Raw genomic sequence first — 15,154 nt, 5'->3', positions numbered from 1 at the left:
CTGAGAACAGCCAGCTGGGAGAACCTTCAGCTCTCAAAATCCTAAAAAATCTCCATCTCAAGAACATCCAGGTGTGGGCTGTCCATTTAGCCTTGTCCACACCCAAATTCTTAGGTGGAAACCAAGCCTTCCTGACAGGCGCCGCTGAAAGAAAAAAATCAATACTGGCACCAAAACAGTTAAACCATAAACATTCACTTTTTCTTTTTATTAAGAAAGCATGCACAAAAATAAACTCGTGAGACCACGCCCCTCTCTCCCTGACCACTGACACAAAGCACTGGGGCCACATTGGGCTGGAGGGGCCTGCAAGACCACTCTGTGGGCCAGGCTGGCCCCCCTGCCCTGCCTGCAGGCTGGTGCCAGCGCACCCGCAGAGCTCCACACCCACCCATCGATGTCGTACCACGCACTAACAACACACATTGATTTCAGGGGCAGAGGAACGAGGCTAATTTGCACACTGACCGGCATGTATTTACATATGCAAATGAGGCACAACTTAATACGCAAATGAGGCAAATATGCAAATGAGGAGCACTTGGATACGCAGAAGGAGCCATCTTGGTTTGTTTTTCTTCCGGTGGTGTTTTCAGACTCCACAGGGCCGGCTCTCAGTAATGTCCACTGCAAAACACTAACTGGCACCTGCCGTAAGTTGTCTCTCGTTGTCGCCGGTGCCACTTTCCACAGAAACCTATCACACATGCTTCCAAAGCTGTATCATTCCCATCCTGAGGCAGCAGAGATAACAGCTGACTCCATGTTGAAGCTGTCTGGGATTCCTCATTTCTCTTGGAAATGCTCAGTGACGAACTCCCCCCCAAACACACACTTAAAACAAAACAAAACAAAAAAAAAACCAAAACAAAAAAATCCAACAAAAAAATCCCAAAAAAAGGAAAAAAAAAAAGTGCTGTTCCCCCCTTCCAATGTAATGAGACCCTGTCTGCTTCCCTGACAACAATCCAATTTCCAATTGGTTTATCCCTACAGCAAATTTTAAAAGCAGTGCTAGTTCCCCACCTTCCTGCAGTCAGAAGAGAGGTTATTACTTTACTCCTGTGCTCCAGGTCTGTCAAGCAGCCATGATAGTCTATTTCCACATTTGTTCCCTTCACTGGTAAATAGGGAATAAGGGCTGGGGGGGAGGCTTTATAAAATATTAAGAAGAAACAAGAGGTTTGACAGAACGGAGCCATACAAGAAAAGAAGGGGAACACAGGACACAACTTTGGGGAGGAAGCATCTAAATGCTCACTCCCATTCCTGCATCTTTCCCACCTTCCTGATTTGCACATGCTGACAAAGCTCATCCTTCAGGATTTACACTAGGTTACATCATCTCCCCAGCTGAACTGCAAGGGGTCCAAGACACCTTCCTCCCTTTCATACTACACTCTTTGGTTGGTCGGTTCAAAACCCTGCCCTGCTTCACCCTCTCTCCCCTAATGCCCCTCTTACAAAAACTGCTTGCAGGGGCCTCTCGGGCCCTGACCAGAGGGTTCAGCCCTTGGCCAGCAGGCCCCCAGTTCAGCCCCACTCTGCCCACCACAAGCCCATTCACCAAGTGGGAACCACTGACAGAGGATGTGCAGCTACACAGCCAGACTCCTGTTGCTGGCACTCTCAACCACAGGCAAGGGCAGCCTCCAAAGAAATATGAGGGGTGGAGGATCAAATAACAATTGGACAAATACTGATGAGAGAAAACTTCCAAATTTGCATATAAAAGGGAGAGCCTCACTACATATTTTGAAAAAGGGCTTGAAAGGGTGTGGGGTGAAAGGAAAAGCTCTGGGGAACAGAATTTGCTGAATCACATGTGACACCCCTGACTGCTTCTTTTACCTGATGGGTATGTAGGCTTCACCTAGAGACTGCAAAAGGCAGTGTAGGAAATGGGTCAGGATTCCCTCAAAATCTCTCAGTCTTCACAGATGGCACCACATTCTGAAACCCAACTTCTCTGCTGAAATACCGTATCTGCTACATTCTCCTTTCTCCAAACTCAGGTCTGCCCTCCCAGCTCAGCTCAGCTCTCCCTACCTCAGGGATTACCCTCTCTTTGTACTTGGGAACACCACTTATTTTCTTGCTGTTCCTGCTGGTGCAACAAAGTTCACAGAGCTAAGATCACCCCTCCAGTGTCCCTTCAGCCCCCTGACCTTTACAACATTTACGAAACATCATAACTACAGGCTCCCAGGGTCCACTAGGCTCTCTCACTCCAGTAGCCAATACGACAGATTCACCGGCCACCTTGAAGGGAAAGAGGGATTGTTAAACGCAAAATAACGGAGGCAGAGAAAGATGCACTCGAGGATTCAGCCTTCCAGGGTCTTTTCATGGCACCAAGGACCCATCTTCCCGCCCTCCACAGGGCACTGCGCAACACGAAAGAGCCGATCTGATGCGTCTGAGGCCACCGGAGGAGGGGGAGGGCTGTGCTCAATTATTGGTAATAATAATAATAACAATAATAATAATAAACAAAGAAAGAAAAGAAGATAAAACAGGACGCAAGGAAGGATTATCTTCGGCAGCATCTTGCGGTGGCTTCTCTGGCGGAGATAGAGAATATATATCTATATACAGGCAAGGCAGGGAGACTGGGGAGGGTGGTGCTGACACCATTGACCCCATGTCCCCCTCCCCTCCCACGTCCTTCATAAAGGACGGGCTATCAAGTCTGTAACTCGCTAGGTGATCAAGTCCCAGTCGAAATCATCGGGGATTTCCTCATTGGCGCCTGGAGGAGGCCCTGGAGGTCGAGGGACCAGATGATGAGCTGAGCCAAAAAGAAGAAAAAAGAAGAAAAAGGAAAGAGGAGAGTTAGATTCTAAAACTACATGTTTTTTCACAGTGGGTCCTTGGGCAGAAGAAATCAAAAGTGATTTGGGCCCTCTCCTTTGCAACAAGCAAGAACACTACAGGCATTAATCTCTGTCAGCATCTACCAGTGTCTGGGAATGTTCTGCTGTGAAATTCTCCACAGCAGCTTCTACAGAAGTTAAGTTTCAACCTCCTTTACTTACCTCATAGCTGACTGCTGATAGAACACAAATAACTTCATCAACAGAAGCTTCTCATGTGCAGCTGTCTTCGAACAACTAACTGAGGGTGAGGCTAAGCTAGAAGACTGTTTATGTGAAGTGAAAGAAATCAGGCCTTTGAAATCCTAAACCTTCCCAGAGCTATAAGAGAGCCCTAAATGGAGGGTCCCTTGCAGTCCATGCTCCCTCTCTACCCACAGTGCTCCATTTGATTACTAAGTGCTTTGGAAGAAGTGCACCAAGGGGTTGGGAACCAGTTCTTTAATGTTCATTGGTGTAATATGCCTTAACATCACCCCTTACCTGGGCGATTATATCCCGGAGAGTCCTGGGTAGAAATCTGGTACATAGGAGATGGCCCGGAGAAGAGATGGGGAGGCTGGGGCTGACCATAGGAGTTCACTGTGAAAGGAAATGAATTAAGAAAAAAAAAAAAAAACAAAACAACTGTTAATGTTCAGGTCAGAAGTCTTGCCCCTGAGTGGGTGGCAGCTCAGCCACAGAGCAACTCACTCAGACCCACAGGATACTGAGGAGATATTCAGCTGTTGAGTCCTAACTCCAAGCTATAGCTTGGTCAGAGATCTTGTTCTTGAAACCAGGAGTTTCTCTATTATTGTAAGAGAAGAAAATTTTCATCCAGAAACACCACAAGCTGGCTTGATATCATCCATTTAGTTCAGTAGTAGATGACACACACCATTACAGTTCTATCAAGACCGCCATATCCCCTCCTCAGAATGCATCCCCTACCCCTTCTACAGTATTTCTCTAACAAGGGTGCAAGAGCTTTCTCCTTTATTGCTCCTGCCATCTGGAATAGCAAACTCTGTACCTTGCCATTCCTCTCTGTTGGTCACCTAAAAAAATACCTCTTCTCCTCTTTCAGGTTTGACTTTTAAATCTATTCCTGCCTGGAGGTTGCCTGTCAATAGCATGCATCACGTAACAGCAGTCTGTCCAGACCACAGGTATAGGACATCCCAGTTCTTTAAAGCCAGAGAAGGCTGAGTTGTGATGAACAGCTCTGACAGCCTAGCTCTGAGTTGCTCAGTGCTGCATTGCCTGGTAAGGCTGCAAGTAGTTTAGAATACTCACAGAATTGGGCCTTCATTTGCATGTCATTTTAGTCTCCTCCTAATTACCTTGGTTCATGGATTGCTCCTGTTTGCCACTGTTCAGGGCACAAGAATCAGAGATTCGAGGGGGCTGCTGTGGGCCAACCAGATGAGGGAGCTGACCAGTCTGGGTAAGGAAGTGATTAAGGGAGTCACAGAGGTTGGCAATATGGTGTTGATCCAGCGTCCAGTTCTTCCGCTCAGCCTGGCGCAAACTCTCCATGAGCTCTGCAGGGGACAGAGGAGAGTGTCAAAGACAGCAGTCACACTGTGATCTTCCCTGCAAAGAATTTCTGTCTTCTGTCCCTAAATCCTACCACCTCCTCACAAACCAAACTTTATTGTTTCAAATCTGTCGCCAGACTCCTGAAGAGCTCCACATCTAAGATACTGTCACACTGACTCAGGTAGGGCAAGGAAGAGTTGGAAGGAAAAAGCTCCGTTAGCTTTCTGACATACTTTTATGACTTAATTCTCCCTGCTCCAAATCCTGCAGTGTTCATTCAAGTGCTTCAGGATGTTTAACAGAACCCATGAAGTAGGATACCTCTTTTTAAAAATGAGGTGAATCACTGAGAAATCCAGGTACTTGCCACAGTTACACTGAAAAATAACATCCCTGCACAGCACTTGGGTGTTCTAGACTACAGCCCTAGTCATTGAGTCACTAGCCTTAGTCACTAGGCCAACACTGACCTGAGAATTGGGAGTGCTCAATGCTAGACCAGTTCAGCCGGTTTACCATCTTGAAGCTTTCCTTCAGGGAATCAATGTTGGAGCACCAATCAGGGGGAAACGCTGGAATGAAACAGGGACAAGATTAATACAACACAGATCACCCTTCCTCTCCACTCCTATAAAAAGACTGGCCCCTCTTCACCAAAGAGCCTGATGCTACAGCAGCTAGAAATCCTTTCTCCCTTGGAAAACCAGGGGCGGTATCTCCTTTTTCACTGAGGCCCTGACTTTATGCTGCATCCCTTAACAGAATCCCAAACCCAGGGTGATATGTTCTCCATTCTCCAGATTTCCTTCTCAGATTTCAACCGTATCCGGCTTTCCCCCATTTTCTACACACAGGTAGGCACTACTTAGGGAAAGCTCACTTTTGGGATTTCTGTCTGGGGGCTCCTCACTGCTCCTTTTCCCCCATTCATGCTTTCCATCACCCCGGACTCACCAAAGCCAGCGTTGTTGATTGAAGCCTGTGACTGCTGCTGCTGCTGGTGTGGCTGCTGCTGTGGGTGGGAGTGTGGGTGATGCTGTTGATGCTGGTGGTAACCTCCATGCTGCATCGGGGGCGGGTGCATGGACATCACTGGCGGAGGGCCATAACCTTCACCACCCTGCTGCTTTCCTCCTTGGGATGGGCAACCCTCTGGGGTTGGAGTGTGGAGTGGGGGAGCAGCACCCACTGAGGAGGGGCCTTGCTGCTGCTGCTGCTGGTACATGTAGTAATTGTGGTTGGAGGGCTGCATGTCACCAAGGAGTGAAGAGAAACCTGCCGAGTAAATGAAAGAGGAAGGAGCTTTAAGAGAGCCTGGATCAGACCTCGGCTTACATTATTCAGCTCTAATTTCACACAGCTCATCCCGATATTTATGAAGCTTTAGGAGTGCCCTCTACAGGCTGCCAGCAACCATCACCTGTGCAGTTATGCCCTTGCTGTGCTCCAGACACAAAACAAAATGCTCTACAACAAAGACCCAGAAGGATTTTAGTACAGCATTAGGCACTTAAGTTCCTCCTTGGATTTTTTCCTAGACTGACCAAAGTAACCCAACCTCTCCTGAAATGTCAAGCACATGTTGTTTTCCTATAAATGACCATTAAGCATACTTAAACAGTAGAACATTTAGGAAATTGATAACTTAATGCATCTGACTTGCTTGTTTCCAAAGACTCCCCTCAGCTCCCCTTCTTACAAGCAGCTTGGTCAGGAATCTTCACAATTTTTCCCACATTGATCATAAGAGGTCATAAAAGACTCTGCTTTTGTACAAAGAGCACACTGCACACACCAGGGCTCCTTTATTACTTTCATTCCTCCTGACTCACTGGGTGTGTCATGTCTATCCTCCTGTATTTCAGACAACCTCTACACGTGAGAGCATCAAGTATTTTCTATCCTTCCCCAACACCAGGAGCTCAGCAGATCTCTTCTATCTGCTTCCCCTGTCCATTCTCCCCATACACTGGGGAACCTCTGTGGAAAACCAGTCAGGGGCACTGCATGCCATTAACCTGAGCCACTCACTTCTTCCTTTGAGTACCTTTACTTGACCATCTGCAAGCAAGCCTCACATTTTCACAAGATTCAACATCAACCCTTCGAGTATCCTACTACTGTCCTAGGGCAAAAGGATGAATACTGCCATCCTAACTCAAAAGTTGCCAACAAAATTTTTTCAAAAACTGCAAGTTTTCCTACACTGCCATGCAGCCTACAACTTGGAGGGAAAAAAACAGCAGCTGCTAAGTTTGTAAAATCAGAGGAACACACCAAGCCAAGGTTCTTATCTACATTTTTCTAGCTTGCTCATACTACAACACCTCACACAACAGGCTCCTAATAGGAGTGCCAGCATGATGACAGCAGTGAAAGTATATACATTTTTATTTCACTGAAGCTTCAAGCTCAGGAGGCCCTTTCTGGAGTGGCAAACTTTGCCTGCACTGTGTGATGGCTGATAGCACAGGCGAAAAACTCATGTAACAACATATTCCTTTTTACACCAGATTAATATTTAGAAGAGTGTTTAAAGGCAGAAAGAGCTTTAAGTTTTTCTGAAGTATTTTCCATGGGCATCTCATCCCTGAAGTGATTCTGCCCTCTTCTGGCTGCTTATTCACTCCCAGAAATGCAAGATATGAATGGAGTTGGAGGCCCTCTCTTCTCTGCTCTAAATCCACAAAGCTCAATTCTCCAAGGCCTTGTACAATCCTACTTTTAACAGATCTCAGCAATGATGATTTTCCACTCTCCTTCTGAGAAACTCCAGATGCAACAATCCCCTCCCTCTTACGGTTTCTAGTCTGACAGACTGTGAATGTTTCTCTGACATGCTTTTCTTCAGGACTTCATTTTTCCCAGCTTCTGCCATTTTAGTATTTGCATTTGTATCAACACAAGGCATTTTTAAATCATTGTGCTTTTTTATTCTGAGAGAACTAGGGGGAGCAATGCATAAAAGGACGTGCAGATTTCTTATCAGCTCCTGGCAGAAGTAATTACAGCATGCCAAAGAAGGAAAGTCTGTTTGCACAGGCTCCTAAACGAGGAAAGATCTGAGAGATGCCAAATGGACAAGACTGTGTGGGAAGATACCTGCCCACCCCACATGACGCATGTAGTTACTCACCGTGCTGAGAGGAAGATGATTTCTCCAGCATGGATTTGTAGAGATTTCGGAAGGACCAGCTAAGGTCCTGGAAGTTGATCTCGGAGTAGGAGAACTTGAAGTCATGGTTGGCACTGTACAGCGGAGGTGGCACATCGGCCCCTTCACGGCCCTGCCCCCCTGCTACAGTAGAGGCAACATCCACAGGCCCTGCACCCTGCTAAGGGAGGCAGAAATAAGGCCTTCAGTCTGTACTAGGATTTGCAGCTTGAGACAGAGATCAGACTAGATACACATAGAACATGTACTGATATCCTGTATCACTTAGCTCATCTTCCAACAAATCTTCCCAAACACCATTTTCTTGAGGAACACCAACCACAGCACAATGGCTCCAGCTTTTTCTTCAGCTAATACCATTATGCCTTTATCCTTATCCCCATCCAACCCTTTGCTAAAATTCACTTCCTCCTTATTTTCCATCTCGGCAATTTCAGCTCCTTTCCTTCTTTTTATTTTTGCCTCCATATCACAATTTTCACAATTCCCTCTCCTCACCACTTCGCTTTTCCATTCATGCACTCCTCCCACTCTCCTTTTCCTCCCACTTCTATCCTTTTCCCCACGGCTCACCTGACTGTAGTTAGCAATGGGGGTGGTGCTCTGGATCGACATCTGAGGGGTGGCCTCAGGTGGCAAAGAGGCTTCTGTGCTGACTGGAACAGCCCCTCGGGGGCTTTTACTTGCTTCTTGCTCTGGGGAGTCTTGTGGTATCTGTGGATGGGGAAGAAAGAGAGAAGGAGAGGAGCAGAAATCAAAAACAGATGGAGAAGTGAAACTGCAGATGGGAAGCCAGCTCCCCCGCTGTAGAAGTTCATGGCTTAAAAAAGAGGAGGACTGGGCCTTAGTCACTGAAAAGTCAGGATAAAGGACTTCAGACAAGATTAACTTTGCTACTGAATAGCAGCAACAACAGGCAATCAACAGGACATATGTACTAGGTCAGTCCTGGCCTCTTTCTGCCCATCTATACCCCCTGACCCCAAAAACATTATCATGGTCTGGTGCTGGAAGGGAATTCCCAGCCCACTCCATGCTGTGTGGAAAGAAAAACACTCACGTCATCATCTGGAGGATGCCGCCTCTTGCGAGATATATCTGGACATGTATCTATTGTCCAGTAAGAGCCCTGGAAAGAAAACCCGTGGGTGAATGAATGATGAAATCACAGAGCTTCCTGAAGTAGGGGGCTGCTGACTCAAGAAATGCAGCACCAACTAAACATTAGGACCACAAGGACCATCCTCTAGAACCTCACACAACCGAGACTCAGGTGTTGCCAAGAGATTCCTTTCTTGCACTGGGTTGCATTGGACTATGGGGAACAATGCTACTGGTGGAAGGCAGAATCCTCTACTTTCCATCACTCTTGAGACAGGACACAAAAGGACGGTTTGATCCAAGCTGAGTGAACTCTTTTGGGCCTGCACACTCCTTTCAGTGGCTTCCTCACAATCTGAATTTATGATTAACTCATGAAAACCAACTCAACGTTGGTATTTGGCAGAGACAGCCAGAAGGATTGCTCTTATTTCATGATTGTGAGACTACACTTCAAGCATCCACAGAGGGCCCGTGATGGCTAAGAAATAAACCACTGTTAAGAACTAAAACAAATTATGTAAAGAGGGGTCTGTTTAGCTTGGACAAGAAAAAGCTAAGTGGATCAAACCAATGCCTTCAACTGTGGAAGCGTATTATAAAAGATCAAATTCTTTTCAGAATCAAATTCTTCTCAAAAATGTACAGCACAAGAAGAGGTAAAAAATACAAGTTACAGCAAGGAAAAGTACAGTCAGATATAAACAAAACTTTCTTCACAATCATGGTGGTGCAGAACTAGAACAAATGCCCAGTTTTGCTATCTCCATCCCTGGAGATATTAAAAATTTGAACAGATCTCATCAGCCTAATGTTATTGTTCCCATCTGGGAGAGGATAGGGGTACATGTCAACCCCTAGACCTCCCTTTCAATATAAAACAGCATATAATTATGAGTGTTGTCTTCTGACTAAGTATAAAAAGAACTCTAAATTGGATTTAGCTTGTTTTAACCTCCCATCAAGATCTGAATAATCCGAATAAGCAACAAGCACAGGTTTTCATTATAAACCCAGCCCAACATGCCAATGAACACCTGCAAACATATACCCTTAAGTCAGTCAGGATTTCCTGGAATAAGCCACATAATTAATGGTATTTTTGAGCTGTGATGCTCAAAGATCTACTATTTTCACTTATAGATGCCAACTGAGCACCACGCAGTCCTTTAAATATAACCTGAAATAAAGGCCTGAGCAAATGGTCCTTTCTTGCAACTTTAGGATGAGGGGGAGGAGACAATCCTTGTGTCTAAATACACAGCTTCTTACCCCTACCATCTCCTCCTGCTTGTTTGGTTGTGGGCTTTTTCAGACAGTAATATCTGCATGCCAAGATGCCAAGTCTTGGTTTTGCTAGCAATCCCCCTTTACAATCTATGCGTACTATCACAGCTTTCCTTAGTTAGCCAACATATTCCTAAATTCTTGAGTTTTTACTCGTAAATAATCTCTACAGATTTAAACTATGTGATGATGACATATTTTTCCAACACCAAATACTTTGCAATCTATATAGGTAGCAATTCTGCTCTCATTTCCATGGATCCTGCCTCCATGAAATCCATGCCACATCACAGTCCTACTGTTCACCAGCAGCCACTATGCTCTCTCATAGCAGAACAAGTTGGACTATACTCACATTTTACACACAAAGATAAAGAAGAAAAAGAAACAAAATTAATAAAGTACATTCAATCACACTTTTGACTTCTGCCACTATCTTTAAAGTCAACTGAAGATCACAGGTAAGAAAAATAATTACTAAAACCCTTAAAGTTCCTTTACAGGTTCCCTTTAAGTAAATGCTTCTGTAGCCAAAGGACTGCAGTAAATCTTACTACTGCTTCCATTTTTGCCTACACTTTAGGTTTCAAATTCCAACCATGAGTTAGAAAGGGGCAACCCCAGCTTATTTCCCTGCAGTTTTAAATTGCTTGCCCAGGAGCATGCAGATTTCTTACCTTCCCAGGATCATCTCTTGGTCGAGGCACCTTTCGAAAACATTTATTCAGAGAGAGGTTATGACGAATAGAGTTCTGATGAGAGAGTAAGAGATACAAGTAAGTGCTACAACAAAAACATACAATCTTCTGAGTACATGCTGGAGCAGAGGAAAATAGGGTGGTACATAAAAGCCAAAGCTCACTACACATCGCTGGAATGGGGCAGAACAGAAGCTATGGAAAGGGACGGATTAAGATAGTTAATATGGGGCTGAACCACCTCTACACCTATAGAAGGTGCAATGAAAATAGCATCAGTGTGATGCAGAGAATGGTAGTGATGTGTGCTTTGTGGGGGATTTTTTTTTTGTTTTCCTTGGTTGGTGGTGGTGGGTTTTGTGTGCACTCCTTCTTCGTGGACCCCCACATATGTTCAACAAAATTCTCAGGAAAATGGGACTGCTGGCTCTGCATTTTCTCCAGTTGGTCAACTTAGTTTTACATCAGTCTTATTTTAATCAGTGAAGCTATTCTGCATAGAATTAAGAAAGTAAGCCTTATAATTAGGCAAAAAAGGGTACTTCAGCGATGCAAGCCCTCACCTTCCAACCAATACCAGCATTTTTGTAGTAGGGAAAGTTGTCGCAGATCCAACGGTAGATCTCACTAAGCGTCATCTTCTTGGCAGGTGATGAGTTGATGGCATATGTGATCAAAGTGGCATAGCTGTAACGTGGCTTCCCATCTTGGTGCACTGCTGCCTCATCCTTACTCAGTGTGGCGTTGGGATCTGTTGGTGAGCCTGGGGGACACTTTCGGGCAGACCCTGGAGGTCCTGCTTGTGAGGAACCCCCTAATTTTTCAATAGTAGCCCTTAAAGTAAGCTGTGGGAGCCAGTCTATGGAAGTGAGGCTGCTTTCCAGGTCAGAGGCCATGCTGCTGGAAGCAGGAATATCTGTGAGGAGAAAGGAGAGGAAAGGAAACCCTTGAGACACAAACAAGGTGAAGCCTAAGAACAGAAACATCCATTTGCCTTCTCCTCCTGCTATCATAAATACCTGTATGAAGATCATCCTAATTTATTTATCTTACTCACAGCTAGCCAGAACCATTCCATAAACCATGACTGTGCCTCAGGGAGGACCATCCGTACTGAGGGCAGAGGGGACAGTGCTTTTCCACACTGATGGTAACATTGCTAGGGCAGGCTTACCCCAGGGCACTGCTCCCAGGTAAAAAGCCAAGATCTGTTTAAGGGAAGTGGGGCCCTTTCAGCAGGTATATCACATTCACTCCTTTACTACATAATCCATATAACCTTGGTACGCTTCACCAAGATTACATGTGATCCAGTACGTTTATGGTGTCAGGTAAGAGGAAAATCATAGCTAAAAGGGAATATTCATTCATGCCACACACAAACCACAATTTAATTAGATCATCTGCAAAGTCAGGACTATCTTAATTTGAGGGGAAATTAATTTCTCTCTGAGGCCTAGCCTCTCTTTTTGCATTAGGTGACATTATAATGAATCCTATTCCTTAGAGCTAGGATTACATATCTCATTTTAAAACACCAAGATCATGCATAATACTATATATAGATAATTACATCTACCATGTCAAGTTGGAACAGACTATATTAAGCTCATAATAGTTAAAGCTTTGCCTGCCATAACCAGTTTTTCCTAAAAAAAAAAATATATATATATATTTAAATTCTGCTTAATTCACACTATAGCAGGCAAGTATTTTCTCCAATTCTGAGACACAGAAAAAACTTACTTGTCTGAAATCACACAAGTTTGCTGCAGGAAGAGACTCAGAATAAACGTTCTCTCATAAACGTTATATACTTCCCCTCAGAAAAATAAACCACACCTGGCTAGCAGTTGTATACAGGGATTTCTACATAATTATTTTATAAGAAGAAAACATTTTGCAGCATGAACTTGTATGAACTTGCACACTTAGCACACTAAGTTTTCTGTAGTCTGTTGCAGTGGACAGGCAGCAGAAAGTCCGTCATTCCTACTCACAACTGGCTGCATTGCTATACTGGGAGCAATCCCTTGAAGTCTGGACTGAGGGAGCTAAGTTTCCAAGGCCATAACTTGCATTGCTCTTTGCATAAAGAGAAGAAACATGTCTTGAAGGCATGCAAATTCTATACCTTTCATTTCTGAAATTAGTCATTCCAGAAGATTAAATGGTACTTTCTTTGAGCATGCTGGAGCATAGACAAGGCAAACACACAAACACACTTATGGCTGTATAGCAAATTAAACACTTGCATACATGTAAGAGAGAAGAGACTGACATGAACACACTCTGCTTAGGAAAGATTCGTCAGCAGACACCTCCCACTGAGTGCATCACTCAGATGAGTGGATCAGATGAGACAGGGAGACACCCATCTGCATGAATACCAATTAGGTACTTGTTCTAAAAATAGGCATTTGACAATAACACAGTGTGGATGCACAGATCCAGAGACAGATGCACCCAGCATTTTGACACCGAAGCTACCCGTTCTTCCCCCACACCCATATGCATTCTACCTTTCACTTCTGCACTCCAGTGCCTCACAGCACCAAAGCAATGAAGTCCATACTCCAACGCATTCATATGCGCTAAACCTTTCATTTCCATGCATGTGCTCCCCACACCTCTTAGGGCTCAAACACCTACACAATACCCTAACAAAATCCATCCCTCAGCCCCCACAGGCAGTGGCATCAGAGCCCTGGCCTCAGGAAACACGTCCTAATTGCACAGCTAACACCATCACTCACTCTTAGGCACCCAGACTTAGAAGTGTAATTGCAGCATCACAGCATCTATGGCGAGTAGAAACATTTTTATGTCTGGGGAGGAAAGGAAAAGCCCATCAGCTACCAACTTACCCATCTACTCATCTGCCACACTCTCACTTGGGACAGGCATTACACTACCTGCTGCACAGCTAATTGATCCAAGCTGCAAAAGGCTTTCCACTATCCAGCCCCCTCAAGTTGAGCTTTATTGAACAACTCGTTTTGACTGACTTAATCTAGTATCAAACATTTGAAATTTACACAAATTTAAAAAAAATAGCAAGACTATTCTTTTGTGAATAATACAAGGGAAAAGCAACAATATATTTTGCCCTCATTAAAAGTAGTACCCCACCCGGAAGAAAACAAACAACTAAATGTTAAGTTGAATGCTTCATTTTGTAAGCGTCTCATATAAATTTTAAGTTCTATGGTGCAAGCAGAAAAAAAATTACTGCTTCTTGTTAAACCATTATGAAATATCAGTTGCATTAACAATACAACTCCAAAGTAAAATAAACACAAATTTATCTGTTCCACCCCCTCCCCCCTTTTTGCTTTTTAAAGACAAGCAGAGAAATCAAGAAAATTAGGTTATAAAAGCATATGGCAGATTGAGATACCAATCTGAAACACAGAAATTCAAGAAACAGAAGAAAGCACTGTTGTTTTGACAGAGCTTCAGGTTTGCCCAGGTTATGTCAGTAGAGCATCTGGGATGATTGGCTATGCAGTAAAATGTAAGGCTGATATGCAACATCTGCATCATCAAATACACAAGCTTTTGTGCATTTGTATAAAATAGACTCGTCAGGGAGACAAGCAAAATTAGAATTGGGTCAGATTACACCCACACTAAGAAATATAATATTTTTATTCCTTGGCTTATAAAAATCTTTGACAAGAAAACAAAATCAAAAAATCTTAAAAAAAAACCAAAACAAAAAAACCCCCAAAAAACCCAAAAAAACCCCAAACTAAACCCTGTGTCTATATATGCACTTGTCACCCAGTACTGAAACACTTTTCAGTAAAACACAGCAGCTTTTTAAGAAGATAAGAAGATATACACTAGACAGTAATTTAGGACTGAAAGCAAAGAGTCAGACCAAACAGCAATCACATGGGAAATTTCAAAGCAGTGGAATAAGACCTTTTTTTCCAAGTTTGCACTTGATCATGTTACTGGATTTGCTGGCAATATGGGATCTGTAATAATTAAACATAGTCAAACACTAGGTAAGGTGGCAATTCCACAACACTTTCAGGGCAACAATAATTTCGTGTAATTGGCTACTAAATTATTTAAAAGAATATTTGCTATGCAGTACATATTACTGTTAATTTATGTTGCATTTCTCATTCACCTGACCCAAGTATTTGGTGCATCAGCTTGACACTACTAAATGGCATGATAAAACAAGACTGCAGCCAAACCAGAGCAGCTGATCATTCTTCCAACTTTCCTTTCCCAGCTTATTGCCTGGCAAATCTTTTGAACTCTTCTCTTATGATCCCACTCAAACAAAGAAAAAGCCAGTAATAACTAATAAGCACATGGAACTGAAATAAAGGGTGCTTTAAAAATCCTACCACATTAGCAAGTCAGAATTAATTTTCAAGAAGTAAAAAGAAAGTCGAAGACCAGAATTCACAATGTCCCACTTTACAAGGTAAATGCTATCTGTTTATGTATTTGGCTGAATTTAAAAAGCA

General features: G+C 43.8%; 1 protein-coding gene across 4 annotated transcripts in view; it reads right to left on the bottom strand.

The window, feature by feature from the left end:
* Positions 1–179: 179 nt before the first annotated feature.
* The window catches only part of FOXJ2 (forkhead box J2), a 31,368-nt gene continuing 16,393 nt past the window's right edge, over positions 180–15,154 (bottom strand). For 3 of the 4 annotated variants that reach the window (XM_071433007.1, XM_071433005.1, XM_071433004.1), the window contains 10 exons: positions 11,225–11,577; positions 10,641–10,715; positions 8,636–8,704; positions 8,149–8,289; positions 7,537–7,735; positions 5,355–5,675; positions 4,871–4,972; positions 4,202–4,402; positions 3,360–3,458; positions 180–2,791 (listed from right to left, as the gene is read on the bottom strand). In XM_071433007.1, the coding sequence (XP_071289108.1) occupies positions 2,703–2,791; positions 3,360–3,458; positions 4,202–4,402; positions 4,871–4,972; positions 5,355–5,675; positions 7,537–7,735; positions 8,149–8,289; positions 8,636–8,704; positions 10,641–10,715; positions 11,225–11,557 (1,629 nt within the window). In that variant the 5' untranslated portion in view covers positions 11,558–11,577 and the 3' untranslated portion in view covers positions 180–2,702. The remainder of the gene's footprint in view (positions 2,792–3,359; positions 3,459–4,201; positions 4,403–4,870; positions 4,973–5,354; positions 5,676–7,536; positions 7,736–8,148; positions 8,290–8,635; positions 8,705–10,640; positions 10,716–11,224; positions 11,578–15,154) is intronic. The other variant, XM_071433008.1, reaches the window with a different exon arrangement.

This window comes from Agelaius tricolor, unplaced genomic scaffold (assembly GCF_023055355.1).
Source record: "Agelaius tricolor isolate 1412-34295 unplaced genomic scaffold, bAgeTri1.0.p SCAF_9, whole genome shotgun sequence".
In the NCBI taxonomy this organism is placed as follows: Eukaryota; Metazoa; Chordata; class Aves; order Passeriformes; family Icteridae; genus Agelaius; species Agelaius tricolor.
This window is presented reverse-complemented; position numbering and strand designations above follow the sequence as displayed.